This window comes from Megalops cyprinoides, chromosome 3, assembly GCF_013368585.1.
Source record: "Megalops cyprinoides isolate fMegCyp1 chromosome 3, fMegCyp1.pri, whole genome shotgun sequence".
In the NCBI taxonomy this organism is placed as follows: Eukaryota; Metazoa; Chordata; class Actinopteri; order Elopiformes; family Megalopidae; genus Megalops; species Megalops cyprinoides.
Genome location: NC_050585.1, coordinates 7,126,545 through 7,148,496, shown reverse-complemented (window position 1 = coordinate 7,148,496; position 21,952 = coordinate 7,126,545). Strand labels below are relative to the sequence as shown.

Genomic DNA, 21,952 nt, shown 5'->3' with positions numbered 1-21,952 from the left:
TGGTCAAAGGTCTACCATGCCTTCGCTAAACTCTGAACTCACAAAACAATGGGTTTATTGTACAATGAAAATATCAAACAACATTAAATGCATCTTTTGGTGAGAATAAAAAACAATTACATATCCCTGTAATTCCATTCTTAAGATATATCAAAGTTGCTACAGTTGTCTGTGAACATATTGTAATTTATCATTATATACGTTTAATAGACAGGGTTAGATGGGTTTGCTGTTTTAGGTTGCTTATACCTGGAATATATATTTGCACACAAAACAAGTCAGCCTCACTGTACAGAAATTGCATAAACTGCACAACAGCAAGCTGCATTTTTCTATTTAACGTCTGTTGCTGCCAGCTTGTAATGTACCACTTTCTTTTACGCGCTCTCTCTCTCTCTCTCTCTCTCTCTCTCTCCTGTGTCTCTCCCTTTCTCTCGCTCATTCGTGCGGTTACAATCCCGTGTTTTGTAGGACTTGCTTGATACACTAAACTTACATAGTAGATGTACGCTGGGCTCAAAGCTTATACTTTAGAGAATCAAGAAACTCTTAACCGTTTTCTCTCTCTGGGTTCAGCATATTTCACGTCCGTGCCAGACGTCGCAACAAAAGTTTGTGAGCGCCCGCTTCTCTGACTGCTAAACGTAAGTAAAAGAGTTATATTCTTAATGTTTCTTGTTCATAGAAAGGTAGCGGTTCATTCAGATCCAATAAACGTGTAGTACCAGCTGAAAGATGGTGATTTTTGAATACCATGCGCGAGATTTGTGCCGATTAATGATGCTGCAGAGGAGATTAGACCATAGGCACCGAGAAGATGAGAAGATGCTCCTGTAAGATAAATGCAGAAACTGACAGCGGTAGTTCAGCCTCCTTTGATTGACACGCGTCCTTTTGCGGGGGTTTGTTTCTCTTTGCATTCTGTTGAGAAGGTAGTCTTAGCAATTTTACTTATGTACAACTTTATACAATATCATTTGATATTTACATGACAGTTGCTTATTCAGTAATGGTGCTCAGTCCAACATATTTACCTTCTCTTGCTCTATGAATTATTAATACTTTTTTTTATTCTTGAAATACTAACCCTCAACAAAAACGCAATGAAAAGACAAAAGTTTAATATTTTTCGCAATCTTGCCGTCGTCCACAGATGAGTTAATATTAGATCTAGTTATTAGTGCCACTTGAATAACGGTATGTAGAATATGTAACGTTTTTAAGAAATGTAAGGTGAATATCTTAAAAGTAATGTACTTTGCACTTTGTACTTTACTCGCAGCCAAACAATGAAACGATGGCAACTATGATTATACTTACATTTGATTACAATATAGTAAATAAATCATTATTGATATGTTATTGTAGACCACCACCACCACCATCATCATCATCAACAACAACAACAGCAATAATAATAATAATCATAATAATAATAATGTTACACTTTACGCATCTTATACCGTTTGTTTAAGGTCAGTTGGGGATGTTGTTATGAGAGCACTTAAGTTTTGTGCCGAAATTGCGAGCACTTCATTACGTACGTAATCATTTTGATCGTTTTAATGATGCCATTTGAAATTTTACTAGATTTGAAAAACCAATAGGTGAGTCTGCAGTTAAGACGAGACGCTGGAGAGATTTAAACAAGCTTTTTGTTCGTTAAAGTTTGTTTCTGTATTTATATGTATTTTTCAATTTCCTTATGGTGTTTTGAATGAAAGTAAGTCACTCCCACTCTGGCACCATGTTGCTTCTATATTGGTGTACCTTTGGGTGTTCCTCGGCAGCACGTAATGTAAAATGTCAGAGATGAACATTCTGACCAATCAGATCCAGCCAAACGTGTTAAGTGGATTTATGGCAGAGTGAATTAATCATATGTTTTGGGTTTTTTCCTCAGAGTGGTAAAAATAACACAAAATAACATTTCCCGTTTAAACTTTCAACCTGCTACATTTCACAGTAACCAATGCAAGTTAGTAACTTTTCCTACATTTGTTTAAATTTGACCAGGGTGAAAACAGACGTAACAGAATGTAACTATGATTCAACAAAAACAAACAAATAAATAAATAAATAAATAGCAGTAACACATCCAGGTTCCAAGGTAAAAGTTAGCAAATCTGTGGCAATCTTAATCGCAAATTGTTTATTGAGTCCCCTTTAGATACTGTTATATTTTGTAATAAACCTTTAATATAAAGTAGCACTCTCATTCCAGCAAATATATGGAGGCATTGTTTTTGTCCATTTTTGATATTTTTAAAACTGGACATGTAATAAGAATACATACAAAGGTTTGGAGTTAACTTTGCACATAAACAGCTTTGTTGTTGAGTAAAACAATTTTCATTTGGGAATCTTGCTCAACAGGAGGATGTGTGCAGTCTATGGCATCTATTGATGCACACACATTATGGTTCTTCAGGTAGAATGGGGCTGGGGTACAACTGAATTTTACGGGTTTCTGTAATGACTTAGATATCCTTTGAGCAGTTTGGTTTGTGGTTTACAGAACTATGGCTATAAGTGGAAGTGAATGTGAGATTACTGGTTGTTATGTGTTACGTTTAGTTCTGACAATGTAATTCATTCAGTTGTGAGATCATTTTAACTTCTCTTTTTCACTGTTCAGACAAATGATCTCATTATTCTGAATGTATTATGATACTTGAATTGCTCTGCCCTTATTACTGAACAATCATGAAACAATCATTTATTGCCTGGTATATCACAGTTAAAGTACTCTGCATCATATATGCATCACAGTGCATCAGACATAGAAAACTGAAGTGAACGAAATAATCCAAGATGGTGGAATACACTTAAACTCTTTAAAAAAAAGTTTACAGTTCAGTTGACAGTTTTGGTCTTCTTGCTCTATACAGCACAAACATGCAGCAGAATTTCAGGGCAGAACCCTTAAACTATGTGTCACAAGGCTGGCGGGCCTTCAAGTGAGTGTAACTCTGTAGTTTCAACAGGGTTCTCAACATTGAATTTAATCCTACATTAAATGGTGCTTGATCAGCATTCTCGTTAATTTTAAGAAAATGAGGCATCTTTCCTGCTGAAAATATGCAAACAACAGGAAAATAATTTCATTAAAGAGTTTTTTTTTTCCCTTCTAGTGAATTAAGTCATGCCAATCGAAGCATTCTGGCATTAAAGATAGGTCGTTTGAAATTATTAAAATAAATTGCTGCTTTTTTAAAAAAAAAAAACTCAGTAACAAATTATGTGGTTGAGATCACATTTGCAACATCTGTTTTGCTCTTCAGCCTTATCAAAATTTAAATTTCCATTCAAAAGAGTGTTCCATTAGGCAAGTGTTGCCAGTGCTTCTTTTCTTCCTGTGTCACATCTTTCCAATTAGGATTTGGCTCGATTGCTGCTCAACAGAACCTTGGGATTCCAGTGAAATATTTGATCCAGCATGGATCCCTGTGACTCTTAATGAAAATATTGCTTCAGTTTTTATTCCTTTGTTGTGTCTGTCACTGCTTGCACCAGTCTATTCCATATCATACCATCTAGAGGACTCCTATCTATAGGACTTATTCTGAGGAATTTTTAATGTAGTTTGGCTGTCAGGCTCTCTCCTGCCATTGAAGTTGCCACTCCAACACATCTGTCTATTGTTCAAAAGGCACCATAGGAAGTGGCGTTGATTGGCTTTTTATGTCATGAAGTTCAAAGAGATTCAGCCTACAAGGGAAAACCAGACCAGCAATCACAGGGCACTGTTTTTTTTTCCTTGTAATAAAATTGTATCGGAAATTTTTATACGGTTTTGTCATAGTTGCTAAAATTAAAAGGTATGATTTCAGAAGGTGACCTGATGTCACAGACAGACCTTTTAACAGTCAAAACCTAAAAGCACTATGGGAAACTTCCAGTTCACTTTGAATTCTGTCCTGCTTTTTTTTTTTTACAAGACAACGCTTCTGAAAGTAATCCTCGAGAACCACAGAATGCGCCGGGGTTTCTTGCTCAAGGCCGTTTTAATGCGATCACATGTGTGAGAGTGATTACAGGCTCTGAATGCTGAAATGCTTAGCGTATGGAGCAGGCACTCATTCTGTAGGTGAGACTGGAGTGCTGAGATGGGCTGTGGGTGTATTAATGAGCGCACCGGTCCTCGGGGCCCCCAGTCTCTACACATGGCGTTTCAGAGGTAATCTAAATCTATCAATCAACAGCTCCGGGGTCTCTATGCTCTGGTTACCTACCGCCCCCAAGTGCTGCACAGGGGATCTAAGGCAGGCAGGATGGAGACGGAGGGTCACCAAATCCTTGAGGTCTGTCTGAGAAATGTGTGGTTATCGAGATGGGGGGGGTTGTGGTTGACATGGTAGACCTAGGAAAGTGAAAAAGGACCCCGTAAAGTATCTCTGGTGGTTCTGTGAGAAAATAAAACACAGGGAAAGTGTTTGGCTGGATGAAACCTACTATTATAGATCTACCTTTGCATGGTCTTCGTATGTCTGACTAAACACTTTCACTACTTTTTATTTTTAAAATGCTTACTGACTCTTATTAGAAAATACACCTAATCTGTCTTCAATTCAAGGTAGAAAATGGACATTATAAATGATCGCTATTGTGTAAACTAGATGCCCTTTAAGATCGAAGTTTTACCCTTCAGAGGAGGGAAGCTGAGTTGGTAAAAATCTAACATGGATTGACTGGGTTCTCCAGGCTGCAGGACTCAAAATAAGCCAAAGAGCTTGACAAGGCTCAAGCCTCTTGTGCATATCTGTGTGTGTATACTGTAGCATATTGTGCTTATCAGGCATAGGGAGACTACCGAATTGCTGCCGTAGCATGAGTAATGTTACCTTCAGTTATACACCTGATTCCTGCCACTCTTGTTGCGTGACATTGCCAGATGATGTAGGCCTGTTAGAATATTCAGCTGTAAGCATATTGCTACACTGTTCTGTGGGCTCCCTGTAGTGATAAATTAACAGTAGCTGTGTGCTTCCAAGCTGCTGTGAAGTGCAAAGTGTCACAGCAGTCGCGGGGAATGTGTTCTGACACATCAGAATGCTAACAGCTACCGTATAAAACCCGAGGAATGGCGCTGCAGACGGCCACAGAGGCGAGGGCCGGCGGAACGAGTGGGAAGGAATGAGGTGGTAAACCCTGCGTTTGGCCTGCCTGAGAGACGGAGGCCTGCCTGCCTAATTCAAACCGTGTGTGCACTGGGAGGGACCGGCCGGGGCACGAGGGCCGTGCCGACGGGCCTCGCAGGTCCCGGGGCCGGCGAGGCCCGGGCCAGAGACTTGTTTTTGTTCTTCCCTGCTGCAGTTTCTTCGCCCCGAGACTGCAAATTAAACCATCCCGTAAATCTTCCATTATAGGTAGTAAAAACTAATTTTAGATTTCCTGCTCGCTGCAGCGTCTCGGCTGATTGCTACCACACTCGCAGAGGGGCCTGAGCCGCTGAAAGGGCCGAGTCTTTACTGCGGCCGTGACGTGCGACACGCTGCAGTAAAGGACGGCTTTACGGGCCGCTCCTCGCCTGTTAAAGGTGTTTTATCGCGTGTGAAACAGGTCCGCGGTGGACGAGCTGATGGTCAGTCGGTTGGTCAGTTGGTTGGCCTGCTGAGAGATGTCTGCCACTGTAGAGATGGGGCCATGTGTGGTCAAAAGCATCACTCACCTTTCTGCCTGTCCCTCACAGACATTCTCATCCAGACCTGTGAAGGTGGCGTGGCGGTCCACTGCACTAAACCCCCCCTCCCCCACCCCCACCCCAGCATAGCCTGTAGTTTTATTATCTTTCAAGGGCTCTCATTTCCTGGGTTTGAATTCAGCACTCCTTCACCTGTTCCCCATGTGTATCCACCTGTGTGGACCTTTCACTCTAAATGCAACACTAAGGATAAAGATGTGAAATGTGAAATGAACTGACTCTAGGGATAAAGATAAAATTAATGGTTTTAGATGTTGACATGGACAGCACTGGCCTACCAAGGCGCCTACCAAGACTCCAGCTTGTAGTGTAATTAACACTGAGACTTGAAAGCGGGTTAATTTCTGTTTCATGGAAATTTCATTTTGAGAGTGCTGAGAAGCCATCGAGAGTAACGCCAGTGTGTCCAGTAAAAAATGAATGAGAGCAATGAAATGAAATTAAAAAAAGGAATGTAAATTTGCTGTGTAGACCCAAACCCAGTCAGAAGTGAGTCATGTATTTCATTTTGAGTGGAGCAGTTGTGGAGTTTAGGGATGGGATCCCACCTGAAAGTAATCACTGCTCTGCTCTGCGGGGGTCTCTCATATGGAATCATTTAATGGGCCCTCTTCGGTTTCCAGTCTGAATGTCAGTGCAGGTTCTCTTGACTGGCTTGAACTCAGCCGCTGAAAGCCGAATGTGTTCACTCGGGCCCTCTCATCGGTAGGAACTAATAGGAATGCAATAAAATATGAGATTGGCAAAAATCCATCCCTCTGCAAACGCAAGAGAACCAAATTCTGTTTGTTTCAAAATGGAACATACAAGGAAAATGTTTGAACTGGGACACATTTAGTTTTGGCAAATTTTCAGCAGGCTAAGATGATCATGTGGCGTATGCTATAGTTCCACTGATAGAGGATGGTGCTCTGTCTTTCAGATTCTTTGAAAATGGCAGTTCAGTGGTCACTGGGGAGAGACCAAACAACATAGTTTGGACTTACTTTCATTTGCCATAACTCCGTTCATAGCATCATCCTTTATACAGATAGTTTCGAGATGCTGTGTGAACAGGAGTATAATGCATTTATGTGTGTATAGTTCTCCATGTGGATAGCATTTGTATTTGAAAAAAAGCACAAAAGCATCCGTTACATGTTCTCCTTGCTCTTATCAGAGCCACACCAGTGATTACATTTCTGTCGGATTAAGTAATTATGCTGTGTTCTTCCCCATATTCTTCCTTTAATAAAATAGCCTTGTAAGATGTAAAATTAATGAGCTTAATAATGTATTCCAAACACAGGGAAATGGTGAGTAATTTGGCTTTTCCTGCTAGAACTATACATTGGATGTGCAGTCTTGCTAGCACTAATCTTGTGATTACAGCTTTCCATGAAGTTTGTATGTTCTCTTATTTTAATCTAGGGTTGAACACGGTTGTCATAGCTAAACCTAGACAGTAGAAATTTGCATTTTATAATTAATGCTCTCAATTCAATTTCTGAACGCCTCCAAATTATTTTCAGTATTCAAATTACCCTTCCTTTCTCATCTTATATTATGCATACATTTTCCATACATTTTAGTCTCATATAACATTAAAATACAATTATATGATTTACAAGCTCTTTTCCACCAAGCAAAACCGATTGTTTGAGTTCAGTTTGGTGTGGGTTCTGAGCCAGGATTGTCAGGGCTTGCCCTACTTCTCGGCTCTGGCGGCTGCTGTGTAGGTTTGCCGCTCCACATGACGGATCTGCCTGACTGCACGCCAGCCATATTTACTGAAGCAACTTTTTCAGGAGGCCTCGATTAGCAGCGCAGCCGCCTTCCCATGGCTGAGAAAAAGAGAATAAAGAAACACACAGACTGCAGTAAGCGGCTTCTGGGGAGTGAGCATAGTGGATTCCCATTGGTTTTTAACCTATATGTGGAATAAACCACTGAAGCCATGAATGCCACAGGCATGAGCTGGTTTTGAATGTTATGCATTATGATTCCAATCTACTTGAAAAAAGCCAGATGACATTCTGTCTCTGCGCCGCAGAAGGACCTGGAGTTATTTACATTTATTAAAGTTTGGTTTAGATGTTGTTATTGCTAGTGAAGTATCAGCACGTGGCTCCTTATGGGTATTTCACACATGTATGTATGTATATTTTTATTATTGTTCATAGTTGTAGTGTTAGTATCATATATAGACATATAAAGATACTTAAATGAACAACTTTAAATAAGTGATTGGCATCAATGAACTCATGAAAACAATGTTCTGAAAAATCATGTGGAAGGGAAAACTTTTGTAGCTCTTAATAAAATGTGAAGAGTCACTTTAACTTCTGAAACTCCTTTTCTGCTAATACATAGTCTACAGTCACGTTGCATTTGAAATGGTACTGCCTTCAGCACACAGATTGTGTCATCCATAGGACTGCTAGACAACACAACGTGAGCTGGAGTTGATTTCAGTCCAGCTTCATTGCAGTTTGGCCTTAACGAATAACAGGTACAAAAAAGCATTGTATTTTTCCCCTTGGAAAGCATTGAAAACATTAATCTTTTGTTTAGCTTGCTATAAAAGACGAATGCTGTTTAAGTAACTAATAAGTAAAACTTTCTGCAATTTGTTAAGTTAAGGCATAACTGCAGAGGATTGAGTTATGTCCCTGGTTTCTACTCGGATCTTTTTCATCCGTTTCTCAGGCTACAGGCTGTTTTTTGTGTATCCGAAAGTGTATTATATTCATTGTAATCTTTCAAGTGAGCCCTGTCTGAGTCTGCAACTTGAGGCGAATGCCGTATCACTGAGGGAATAGGGAACTGCACATTAACATTGCTGATACTGTAACTGTATGCACAGTGTGTGTCAGCCAACATTTTCCACAACCATATGTGCCTAATTTGCTGAAAATATGCTAAGTGCTGTAATTCTTTAAGGACTATTAAAGCAGGCAGATAAGACCACCCGCTTTACTCCCGGAGATAGGAGCCCCCTTCTCTCCGAAAGCACACTATTTGCACATTATTTTCATGCCCTACAAAGACACGTCTGTTTACACCCTCGAAGTGTTCCTAGAAACTGTATCGACTCTCTAACCTACAGTTATGTGGAAAATCAACTGTGTTGTGCCAACTGTAGATCTTTCATCATTTGAGAACAGAAATGTTAATTTGGCACAGATGATTTGGCACAGACGATCATTTGAGATCAGACCGATATGGGACAATTAAATAATCCAGATTCTTAATTTTGAAGGACATATACATGTTAATAGATGTGCAAATTGTATTTTATGCCTGTGTGTGCTACAATGTATATATTGAGCTGTCATGTATTTTACTTGATTAAAGTAGTCTTGACTCTGTAGGAAAAGTGACAAAACTCATATGTTGATTTCGTATGAATGTAAAAAAAAAGTTGCTTAAAAAAATGCTTAAAACTGTGGGTCCAATATCCTGATTATGATATCACTATCCTGAATTAAGTGAATTGTTTCAGAGCCAGTTACATGAGAGAGGTCACAGTTGGATCGAAGTTAAGGAATGGTTTAAACTGGAAGCGGTGTTTTTTGGTTGTTAAAATTAAGACAGAAAAACAAAGAAAATATGGAAAAAATGGAAAATTATTGCCTTTTCAATTAATGTGTTTACCGCTTGCTTCCCTGCTGCCTCGCCCATCCGGCAGAGTACAAAAGGATGTGTTATTGCATGTTTGTGTGCATGTGCGTGTTTTTTTTTAAACTCAAATCTCACGTTGTCCCTTCTCAGAGGGACCTGATTGTAGTGTTTTTAGAAACCTTCGCTTCTCCTCTACAATATTCTCCTGTGATGTCACCCCACCACTTTTTTTTTTGACCAGGGCCTGTTTTTCTTAGGAAAGTTTTATTTTGGTAAAGAAAACACGGGATAATTATAACCCCTTGACTGAAATTACACGCCACTTCAGTGCATTGCTCCACGTATGTTCTTCACGGAGCCTGTCAGTTACTCCACACCTTGTACCTCATGGCGCAGACAGACGTGAGGCGAGGGAGGCCAGCGAGGTGAGGGGGGGCAGTCTTGGGGGAGAGGCATGCTGGTGGTGGTGGGGGGGTGTTGATCTGAAGGGAGGGGTTCCTAATGTACTTGTAAGGGGACATCACTCGGAATGAGTCAAGCAATGTGGAAAATGAACCATTTGGACATTGACTGGAGGAAACGTGGAGAGGAACTGAGTAAAAATAACACAGGGCCGGCCCCAGTGTCGTGGGCAGAATAGTCATTTTTGGAGCCGAGCAGGTGCTGGGAGCTGTGTTTCCATGTAGGAAGCTGAGTGTATGTTACGTGATGGGTTGGGTAACACCATGGAACCCTTCAGGAATGTCCCTCTGCAGAGTTTTCACAGGTCTTGGTAGCAATGCTGCGTTATTGTTGTGGATGTGGTCATTTAACCTACATTGTTGTTCAAAGTAGACTAAGCAGAAAAAGGAATCTACCCAGCAGTACCTGAGCCAGGCATACATTGGTACATCCTGTGTACTCTTATAAGTTACGTGGTATGTAGTTCTGTATTTTTAAACATGATGTGGTTTGTTTGTCACTGTGTTGTAGCATTTTGCTCATTGTCTTCCAGAACAGCGCTCCCTATATCCTCCAGTGATATCCTCTGTGCCCTTTTCCCTTGTATCATCTGTACCCTGTGGCATGTCAGTTATAGTGCTGTGTCATTCGGTGTGTTTCCCTATGTTACTCAGTGTGCACTGGAAGTTTGCTTTCTCTCTTCTCCACCACGTTGCTCAGTGTGTTGTGTGGCACTGCATTGCGTTGTGTTGTATTGTGCTGCTTTGTGTGTTGCGTCATGCTGACCTCCACTGTGCTGTGCTGTGTGCTGTTCTGTTGTTTTGCGTTGTGCTGTGCTGTGCTGTGTTGTGATGTGCTGTGTTGTGATGTGCTGTGTTATGATGTGCTGTGTTGTGTTATGATGTGCTGTGCTGTGTTATGATGTGCTATGTTGTGTTATGACGTGCTGTGCTGTTTTGTGATGTGCTGTGTTGTGTTATGACGTGCTGTGCTGTGTTATGACGTGCTGTGTTGTGTGCTGTTTTGTTGTCTTTTGATGTGATGTGATGTGATGTGCTGTGTTGTGACGTGCTGTGTTGTGATGTGCTGTGTTGTGACGTGCTGTGTTGTGTTATGACGTGCTGTGCTGTGTTATGACGTGCTGTGTTGTGTGCTGTTTTGTTGCCTTTTGATGTGATGTGATGTGATGTGCTGTGTTGTGTTGTGCTGTGTTGTGACGTGCTGTGTTGTGTTATGACGTGCTGTGCTGTGTTATGACGTGCTGTGTTGTGTGCTGTTTTGTTGCCTTTTGATGTGATGTGATGTGATGTGCTGTGTTGTGATGTGCTGTGTTGTGTTATGACGTGCTGTGCTGTGTTATGACGTGCTGTGTTGTGCTGTGTTGTGATGTGCTGTGTTGTGACGTGCTGTGCTGTGTTGTGATGTGCTGTGCTGTGTTATGACGTGCTGTGTTGTGATGTGCTGTGTTGTGATGTGCTGTGTTGTGACGTGCTGTGCTGTGTTGTGACGTGCTGTGTTGTGTTATGACGTGCTATGTTGTGATGTGCTGTGTTGTGATGTGCTGTGTTTTGACGTGCTGTGCTGTGTTGTGACGTGCTGTGCTGTGTTATGACGTGCTGTGTTGTGATGTGCTGTGTTGTGATGTGCTGTGTTGTGTTATGACGTGCTGTGTTGTGTTATGACGTGCTGTGTTGTGTGCTGTTTTGTTGCCTTTTGATGTGATGTGATGTGCTGTGCCGTGTTGTGTTGCGCTGCACCCTAGAACAGTGCTCCCTGTGTTGTGTGGCAGGCTCTGGATCCCTGCAGGGAGCACAGGCCGTTGAGGCCACAGTGAGTGGGAGGCCCGTGCGGCTAGCCAAGTGTCCATGACATCATCGCATGACATCACCTGGCCCGTGCGGAGCAACGCCTACCTTTAACGGCTCGGCATTCTGGCTTCCCACTGGAAATAAAGTGTGCCTCTGCACACAAACAAAAAAGAATGCGCAGTTTGGGGTGACAGTTTCCACTGTTTTTAGACGAGAATAATTTGAGCGTAATTATTTGAGGGCGGTTAGCGCAGCCCACGGTTTCATTTTTTATTTTTTATTATTTTTCTTTTCAGCTTCAGTACGTCTCTAACTGCACCTCTCCTTTGCTCTGTGGTGGAGGTAATAGAGCACTGACCCCAGATAATCAGAGCCTCCTGTTGCTTAACGAAGTATAAATAATAAACAACGCCTCGGCTGTGTCTGTGCTGGGACTATCATTAACATGCTTGTGTAAGTAATTACATTCAGCTACCATTTGCCACGGGGCCGCTGTCTGTGTTGTGATGAGTCCCAGATGTGGACTACGGGGACATGGAGTATCAGAGACGTGCTTATCTCAGGGGCCGACTGGTTAACCTCAGTGGCAGATATCATTACAGAATTACATTCGCTTGCTGACATTCGCAATGACAATCAGGCGTGACCATGCAGGCTGTTTATTTACAGAGGAGGGAATAACCCCGCTCGCTAAGTGGCGTCTACTGTCAAGCTCCATTTCCCAGGGTAAACGGTACACCCAAGGACAGGGCCGGCGTGTCTCTTGTGTTCCCTGCCAGCCGTTCGCAGCACCCAGAATGCAATGGGAACCCCCTCACTGGGCATGGAAGAAAAACCTGTACATTCATGTAGTTAACATCCAGACGGACTTACATATGTGTGTTTTTTGAGATCAGATTGTAAAGATGGTGCTTCCCCTGAGCTTGATCCTCATTTGTCCCTTGTGTTTGTCCCTCAGGAAGGCGCAAGAGGGGTGTCCCTGTCGCCGAGATCTCTCATGTCCACCGGGGGACATGATTCAGACTGGAGTAGACCCTGCAGGCCCCACCAAAGTGAGTAAACAGTGACAAGGAGGGAAAAGTTTTTCATGCAGCCATGTGACATCCCCATCAGCGGCAGACAAAGTGCTTTTAGCTGTCACAGGTTTACAGTCATGGTGATATTGTGATGTCTGCGTGAAGTGATTGCGAAGCAATCAATGGTGCATCCTAGCTTTCTATCATTCTTCAGTTATTAGTGAAGAGCTGACTTTCTACTCAGTGTTGGTTACTTTGGTTGTGCCTCTTTAGGGGTATATCTCTTTAGATTGTACGTAAGAATGAATTTTGCAGCAATACTAAAGAAGTGTATTGCCTTACCAATGGGTAGACCAGCATCCTTTTGCCAACAAAGTAGGAAGCAGAACTAGGGTGTTTTGACTGAAATGAAAGCACAAAACAAACGTCAGTCCTGAGAATTCAGATTTGTCCTCGTGTGTGTGTGTGTGTGTGTGTGTGTGTGTGTGTGTGTGTGTGTGTGTGTGTGTGTGTGTGTGTGACTACTTGTGACAAATTAACATAGTGTGGATGTACTAATGTATAATTCACATGTCAATGAACACACATTAACATGTTGTAGTGCAGTTCTTGAATTATTCTTTTAATATCATTTAAAGTCAGAAGTTTGATAAGAAAATGTCAAATGTCATGTAAGAATCATTCACCTCCATATCATCAGTGACAGCTTAACTAAGATTTGTTTCATGATACTCAGCAAATTGTCAATCAAGCACATATTGAGAACATAAGACATTCAATATGTTCTTCAATGTACACAGTGCATTTTGAAAAGTAAGCACAAATATCCAGGCAGAAACAGATCCAAATGTTTTGCCACTGAAAGAAACCCATTACCCGCCATACTATGTTGCCATATCTACTGTGCTTTATTGAACTTTGTGTCCTCCCTGTTCCTCTGTAATGTTTTGTAAATTCTATGTTCCTGATGACCAAAAAAATAAAGATGATAGCATTCATATTCTCATATTGGAAGACACACTTGTTACATCTGTGGAGGGAGTGACCTGCACGTGCTACTTAAATGGAATGGCAGTTATGCACTGAAGGAGAGCACCTATCTGAAAAGCATCATTTGCACTTAAATGGTTAAAATGCCTTGGAAAAAATACAGAGAGCTGCCTCTTTTGGGCCCTTTGATTTTCACAGTGATTTACTCTTCTCCACTGGAAAGGGACTCCACCTGTGAAATGGGACAGTTTAAATCAAATTAATCCGGGTGATGGAAACTGGAGCCGAACAAACTTCTCTACCACCCAGCGTCCCGAGTTAGAGAGGGTCAAGGAGTCTGCCCGCCCTGACTTTCTCGTCCAAAAGCACATACCATATTTATAGGAGCTGTCCATAGTGTCAAATAAATGCCAAAAGTCTGTCCCGTGAGGACACTCTTTTACCCCCCAAACCCCCCCCCCCCGAAGTCAAGGGGAAATGACACGCTAGCGAGCAAGATCGCATCAAAAATTGTGAGAAAAAGCCTAGTCAGTGGAGATTTATAGTTGGGATTTTGGGGGAGGGGATGGGGGCACTTTGCAGTCGAGAGTGAGGTCTTTTGGGGGTAGCTGGGCTGTTTTTCCAATTCCTCGCTTCATTCCACTGTACTAAAGCAACCTGACTTTCCAATTGTTATGTCTGCATCTGATAAATGCATGACAGTGTCGGTTCCGGTGTTAATTTTACTGTGTGTGGCACTGGAGCTGGCAGCTTAACTCCATTTTACAGCTTTGAATTTGAATGTTGCTTTCCTCTATGGCCTCATGTGAGGTCATTGAGATGTTTGTCGGTGACTTCACTGTAACTATATGTATGTGCACATCTAGGGCTGCCTATACCTCTTTCTCTCTCATATCTATCATATAACAGCAGTGTGGAGTAGTGGTAAGGAGCAGTAAGGAGTAGCGCTTGTAACCCATAGATTGATGGTTCAATTCCCTGATGAGACACTGCTGTTGTGCCTTTGGGCAAAGTACTTAACCCACAATAGCCTCAGTAAATATTCAGCTAAATAAATACAGAAAATTGTAACCTATATAAGAAATTCTAGATAAGAGCATCTGCTAAATGGCGATAATGTAATATCACAGTTTTTTGTTTTGTCAGGGCTATTTCTTAATACTCAATGTTTTGGGTGACTCTTGATAAGTATACCTCTGACTTGATGTTAGCTCATTCATATTTGGCCCAGAATTGGAGCAGAAAAGCAGCTGATGGAGATGCTCTGCTTTCCTTAAATTGTTTGGCTGCTGGAAGCTATTTCTGAGAACAAGCCACGACAGCACCCCATAGAGCAAGAGGAATGAGTGGGACGTTGATTTAAGCTTGTGGTTAAAAGTGGGAAAGACAGGATCAAAGGAAGGCCTTCCTGCATCTCTGCTGTGGTCACATGGAGGGAGGTGGCGATAATGCTTGCTGACGATGTCATGGTGATTAATGTTTCCAGGATTTGTTTGGTAAGCTTGGGAATGTGTAAAGAATAGCTTGTGACCACAGGAAATACTTCTGCCTAAACAAACAGCATTTCCACTTTAAATTTTAGATTTAAAGTTATTTTCTTAGCAGCTCCATAATTTGTGGACCTTGTGGCTGTATTTACATTGTAAATGTAAATTTTATGTTTGGGGATTTTGTATAACCTTTTTGCTTTATTTCATTCCTTTTTACAGTAGTGTTTTTTTATATGACTGCACACATTGCCACTAAATTCTACCACAGTTCTTTATTGCGTCCTGGTGGCAGCTCTGGTGTTTTTAATTGCACAACTCTCCTTTGGAAAGCTGCAAATGATAAATGTGACATACAATTTTATTCACCCAGCTTGAGTCCACATTGCTCAGCTGTGTCTTTCTTGTCTGTCTGAGTGGCTTACCTGAGCTGAGAAGTATGTCCAGGTGATCAAATAGATTTATGGACACATAAAAAAACCAAGGTAGTAGCCAATGAAGCGTAAGTCACATTTTATAGATTGTGTACAGTATGGTACCTGATCATAACTGCAGAATGGCATTGCATGGTGTTTGTGTGTTCCCTGTCCAGTTTAATCAAACTGTTGGCAAGCATTTGTGCACAAAATTAACCAACAGAGGAATGGAGAGACTTCTTTTTTCAGATTCAGGAGACTTATAAAACAAGATGACTTATAAAAGAGACTTATAAAACAAGATGTATTCAGATAAGCTTTGATGAGATAGGATAATGTTAATAATATAAACTATTTCAAAATGAGTAAATATAAATGTATAGTTAAATCCAATTTTTGATTAACAGAAGATATTTTGTAACTATTCAGGTGGTTTGCAGTTAAAGTGGTTTGGAGGTAAAGGAAATTTTAGAGTTTATTGTAGAGAGGTAGCTTTCTAAGGGGACCCTGAGTTCCCCCTATAGCAAGGCCTGTCTTCTGGGCCGTAACGTTGTCTGTGACCGGCTGCAGTTTGCACGTCAGAAATACCCACAACCTCCAGCTAGTTCACTCTGTGAGTGTGAGCGTTCACCTTTGTAGAGCTGGGCTGTGGTCCTCACTCTCTGAACACAGAGCTGAGGCTGCTACCGTTGAATAAGACAGACCGGTCCCTTTGAGGAGAACTGCAGATCCTGAATAAATGAAAGCCTGATCCGGGGGTAGGGAGGCACAGTGCTTCAGTTATCCCTGGCCTCACGCATCAGAATTCCTGCCGATGAGCAGGACAGGCGCCTCGGCCCGCGATCCAAGAAATCTAGCATTCAGGAATTTTATTTGCGCCAGGATCAGAGTAGTCTCCCCCCTCACCCGTTTTTTTTTTTTCTTCCTTTCTTTTTTTGTTGCCTTTTTTATGGGACAAACTTGCGGTCTGGTCACGTTCACTTCAGTTTTACCCAGCCCCGGCATGTGGAGAAAATCTGGGCAGATATTTCAGTCATTTGTTACCCAGCAGACTCCACAGGGCCGCTGCCAAGACGTGACAGAGACGCTGACACACTGGCTCGCGTGTGCAGAGCCCGGGCGGCAGGCAGGGGAGCCAGATGTTGAGCTCTGTGCGGCAGCAGCCGGGGAGAAGTCAGGGCGCCGCCGCGCACCAAGGTAATCCGCTCCCCTTCGCTTATCGCACCCCCTCCCCCCACACCCCCCAACCCCGCTCTGCTCGCCGGCTCTTTCCGCTGCCTTCTCACCTTGTGCCCGCCATTCCCTCTCCAAGGGGCGTGCGATCGTATGTGCCTCCTCTCCGTCACTGGAGCGCCTGGGATCTCGGGCTCACTGTTCGTCTCACAACTTCTTCCGCGTGAGGTCAGGGTCTCGTCTGTCGTTTGGGGTTAGGAAGGCAGGCTGGTGTCCTGCGCTACTTTGTAGCTGCTCTGGGTTCCATCCAGGGCTCAGTCGAAAAAGATGCAGTCAAAATACAAATGCACTTGTATCTTTTGCTGTATCTCATGTGTACTTGCTTAACGGGTGAACATTTTTGTGTGCACATTCGTATCTTACTTAAGATGCTGCTTTTGCCACTGTATTGTCAATCAGAATGGTGTTGCTCTAATAACTATCACAGCTGTGGTTATTTCATAACTGAACAATTGAATTACTCTGTCATTTTCTAGCTAATTTACAGTGTAAGCCTTTTTTGCCTCTGGGTGCAGCACGCTAATAAATCCTATGCTGTGGGACAGAGCGAGCATCTGTGACAGCTCAGAAGAAGCCGAAGACTCCAGTATTACTGTTTATTTCCACTGTCGTGATGAGTGATGCTCTCCCGCTGAGTGATCCAAGCACACTACACACTGTCTGCAGTGTCTAGCTAAGTCTTGCTCAGCTGAAAACATTAAGTGCTCAGTTCCTGGCGCGGCGTTAGACCAAAGCCGAGGCACTAGCGGAGCTGAGGAGCAGGTTGTACTCAGAAGCACACTCAATGCTTGCCAAGTGATTTTATTTTTGAAATCAACCAGGAGACTGCGAGAGGGATCTCCTAGGCTGTGAAATTCCACTCATTTGCAGAAGGTCATAAAAACGGCCATGTGCAGTAGAAAAGCACTGCCTTATTTTATTCTTGAAGTTTTTAGCCCAGTAAATCCTGTTGGGTTAGATCAAAGCATTAAGGTTATTCTGTATGAATTCTTCAATATGATTCGCTGCTTATCAGATTTGAGGTCCGAGAGCTGCGGTGGCATATTCGCTTGTGCAATGGTGTGATTAATGCTGAACACATTTTCAGAGTATCTGTGTGGGTTTCAGGTTTCATTGCTGACTTTTATATGCTCATAGTTATGTTGAGGGCCAGTGACACAGTCAGCCTCAACTTCTCTCAGACTTCCTCTGCCTTGAGTATTTTCTTTTTTCCTGGAGCACTGTAAGTATCACCAGCAAATGAACCTCCACTAGGCAATGACATTCATAACCATTCATTAACAGTAATAAAACCGCCAATGTTGCTCATAATCATTCAGAAACATTTATAACTGCTAATTACCTACCCCTGACAAGCCATCATAGAGCACAAACTGTTGTTATGAATCATTGCAAGTTCTGTGACCCTTGATGCCGGTGGTCATTTAACAATGTCTATGAATGATTGCGGATGCCATCGAGGAGTCTTGCATATTTTCATGAGTGGTTATGAATGCCTTTATGTGGTCGTAGAAGTGATTATGAACGCGTTATGCATGTCTGCATGAGGTAACGTGACACCTGTCTTTCTTGACGCAAACTAAGCTAAACTAAACGAAGCTGCTTCTTTTTTTTTGCGGTCGATTATTATTTTTTTATTATTATTCTGCTCCGAATGAAAGGGCATTGACGTGACAGCGTAAGAATTCCTTCCTTTGCGCTCCTGGCCATTGACATTCTTTCTGGCACTGATTTCCTGTGCAGCGGCAGCGCCCCTCCAGCCGTGCGCCGTGACTCATGGGACTGACATGCCAGCGGTCTGGCCAGGCGAAATACGGGAACGATGTGACAAACAGCGCAGCCGGGGAGGGGGGTCCCCAGGCCGGCCGCGGCTCGGGCCGAGAGGACCGTCAGAGCGGTGCCGTGCTGGAGGGGTGTCGCGCGCGGCGCGCACGGCGTGCCATCCGACGTGGTGGCACGGCGCTGCCGGCTCCCTCTCTCTCTCTCTCTGTGTCCTCTAACGGGCTCTGTGGAGGAGCTGCTGTGTGGTTAGCCACTTCCTGTTTCACTCACACATGTGGGGTGAGATTTCTGTGCTGCTGCACATGTTACGCAACACGGGCGAAATGCAAAAATATATTTGGAGACAAATTCCGTGAGGCTGACTTAAAAAAAAAAGACAAGGAGCATAATTATAAAGGCCATGTCCAGGAGGAAGCAGTTGAGCCGTTTAGATAAAACAATGTGTTTTTCCAAATACTCTGATTGGTGATAATTTATTGCAGTTTTTTAGATTTCAGTTTAATTTAGTTAATTATTGCAAACTGTAATCTCCATCTTGAGATTTCTAAATCTTTCTAAGATTCTAAAATTTCTAAGAGAAATCTAAATTTCTCTTCTCAGTTGGCATTGTGGGTGAGCCATATAGATTAAAGAGTCTTGACCTCCACAGAGAACAGACCATCATTACTGCCATAATGGCCAGACCCATGGTGTGCAAAAATAAGACTGACCTTTGTGTTAAGAGAAAAAAGATGAATTAGCATTAGCATTTTTTTTTCAGTCCTCAGTATATGCTAATACATGTGATGAAATGAACTGAGTTAGGTGCTCCGTGTTTGGAAGAAGCTGTTCAAGTCATCAGACCACACAACCCTTAATGACTCTAACTGAGGAAACAATTAGCCGCTTGTCTCCTCTTTTATTTGGAGGATATTTTGAACGCGGGTCTAATGACGGAAAGAGGGATGCGCACCCCAGTCTGCAAGAGCTCTTTTCCGCAGCCTCTGCGTGCTCTGCACGAGAGCATGCCATGTGTCACCGCTCAGAAATAAGGTGGCACGCAGCAGCAGGTCCACGCGTCAGGGTCCGACGGGGTGACCGTGTCTCCTGGCTCTCATCGCCACACCACTTTGTTTTGATGACGCTGCCAAGCTCAGGGCCCTAAAATATGAAACACGTGAGCACCCCTGGGGGATGCAGAAGAAAGCCAACAGCTATAGGGCTTTGGGGCGAGTGTTTTGTCAAGCAACAGACGGCCATTATAACTTAAGAAAAAAAAATGTTATTTTTAATATAACTGTCTGGCCACAGTGATTAATTCAAATCATATGCCGTTTTCTCCCTCCTTTATGAATGTAATAATACACGGGACCATGGAATGTGGCAGCTAAATGAAGGTTAATATTGCAGGATACTGCAAGGCAGTGTTTAGATGTAAGTGATCCTTAAATGTCCCTTTTCACCATGCTTTTTTTTTTTAAATGAAAAAGACTTACACCAGTCCCTGGGTTGGTGCATAGCTGGCATATTTGGAGCATGGTTTGCCTCCTGTAGATCCCAGTATAGGGAAAACATAGTAATTTCTTGGTGACCTTAGTGGTTAACATTTGATCTGCTCATAGCCTCTCTATTACCTATCACAGTGCAACACCATGGCTATTGTGAAGGAAGAGTGTTGGTTGTGGTCACGCAGCATGCCACAGGAAGAAAGTCATGCATACAAAACCTCTTAAATGGTGTTATTTTGACCATGCTGAGTGGCCACACAGAATGGCTAACTTGTACAAATTAACAATGCTAGGGTATTATAGACATGGTGGTTATTCTGACCATGTCTGTGCTGTGCTGGTAGAAGTAAAAGCAGGTATATTGGATGCAGCCAGAGGATGGTTTGAGTGTCTTAATGATGCCCAGCATGCTACAGGGTTAGCAACAGACCACCGTCAGAAATCACTGCTCATGCTCAGAAATCAACAGGGGGTTAAGAGTTAGGAACATTTTTTTCAAGGTTTTTTTTTTTTATAAGTCTTAGCCACAAAAACATTCCTGATCATTAGACTTAATTTGTCCAATTTCAGCAGATTTTATATCAGAATAAAATGCAAACAGCTATGACTTCAGACAGTCTAGGGCGTTACTCATTCAACCCCAAGAGAGACAAATCTTTGATGGTAATTCATGTAGTTCAGTCTGAAACTAGTTGTATCTGGCTTGCTCTCCAAAGCTGAAAACCATCTTTACTGGTAATGCTGCATTCTGTGTGGTAAGTCTGCCTAAATTTAATAGACATTTGGAGCTTTTATTTGTCTGTGTAAAGGATGTGAGGCTTCATGTCTCAGGACTATATTTTTCCTTGACAAAAAATGTACTTTCAAGATCTGTTGAATTTGTACAATGGCTCATTATCATTATCATTAACATATAAGTGTTTTTATTTTTAAAACAAAAAAGAAATCTTCATTACCAACACTGAGCAAGAAAGCTGTTTGCCTGTAGCCATTAAGAAGCTACAAGAATAGCGTGTCTAGGAAGACTTCTCATCAGGTCAGGACTACCTTGACTAATTTAATTAGTGGTTCTCAGAAGGTCCAGTGACTAGTCCAAGCTTCAGTTTAACCCCAGCACAGTCTCTGAAAGAGGTAAAAGAAATATTTTGTTCTTTCTTTTCAGAATAAAGATGCACCTAGGAGAATGATTTTCTTGCTCTGACTGAAATAAGAAGCACTAAAGATGTGAGTGTTCATCACTGACTGACTGGCTCCTAGATTGACTGTATTCTGCAGTACCACTGCAACTACCACTAGAGGGCAAAAAGGTCAGAGAAGTAGTCACAGCTGTTTGAACAGTGCCTGTTCAGTTCTTATTACAATCATTCTTGAGTTTCTCCATATCAAAGGCAACATGAAAATAAAGGTTACTGTGCTGGCAGTAAGTGCGATTGATTCTATTTCAGATTTTATGCCTTATCTTGAAAGTTCTTCCTCTCTATCGTTAAACCAGAGGCTGGTGCTTGCTGACATATTAGCCGAAAGGCTGTTACTTCTTTTTGGATCTGATTCCAGTCGCTCTGGATGCATGTAGAGTTGTTTTAACAGGCTATCATCCATAACTAAATTTTTATAATAAAAATAAATTCTTATAGTTTATTCATGTTGTCTGTTCTAATACAATTATATTATTGTTACAGATTTTTATTGGTCATGGCTTTTTTACATTAATTCATACTGACTTTCAGTGTTATGAAGAAAGTTAGTAATGATTACAGAGTTAGTCTCAAATAAAGAGGAATCAGAAAACATTATGTTTATATTTGCTGCTATTAATCTAGTCATTTAACTGTTTTTAACAAAAAGTTTAACTATGCCCCCCACTATGATTGCATTACATTTTTGAGTAAATATTAAACAGCTGGAACGGCACACCCTGGACAGAACTTAGGGCAAGTGGACAGCTGCAGGTGCTCTCATTTGAAGTTCCTGTCTTTATCAGCTCT

The 21,952-nt window shown here is 42.1% G+C and overlaps 1 protein-coding gene across 2 annotated transcripts in view; it reads left to right on the top strand.

Moving 5' to 3' along the window:
- The first annotated feature begins 465 nt into the window (after nucleotides 1-465).
- erg (ETS transcription factor ERG) overlaps nucleotides 466-21,952 on the top strand; it is a 46,670-nt gene continuing 25,183 nt past the window's right edge. For both annotated transcript variants that reach the window (XM_036523981.1, XM_036523979.1), the window contains exons 1-2: nucleotides 466-644; nucleotides 12,515-12,608. In XM_036523981.1, the coding sequence (XP_036379874.1) occupies nucleotides 12,570-12,608 (39 nt within the window). In that variant the 5' untranslated portion in view covers nucleotides 466-644; nucleotides 12,515-12,569. The remainder of the gene's footprint in view (nucleotides 645-12,514; nucleotides 12,609-21,952) is intronic.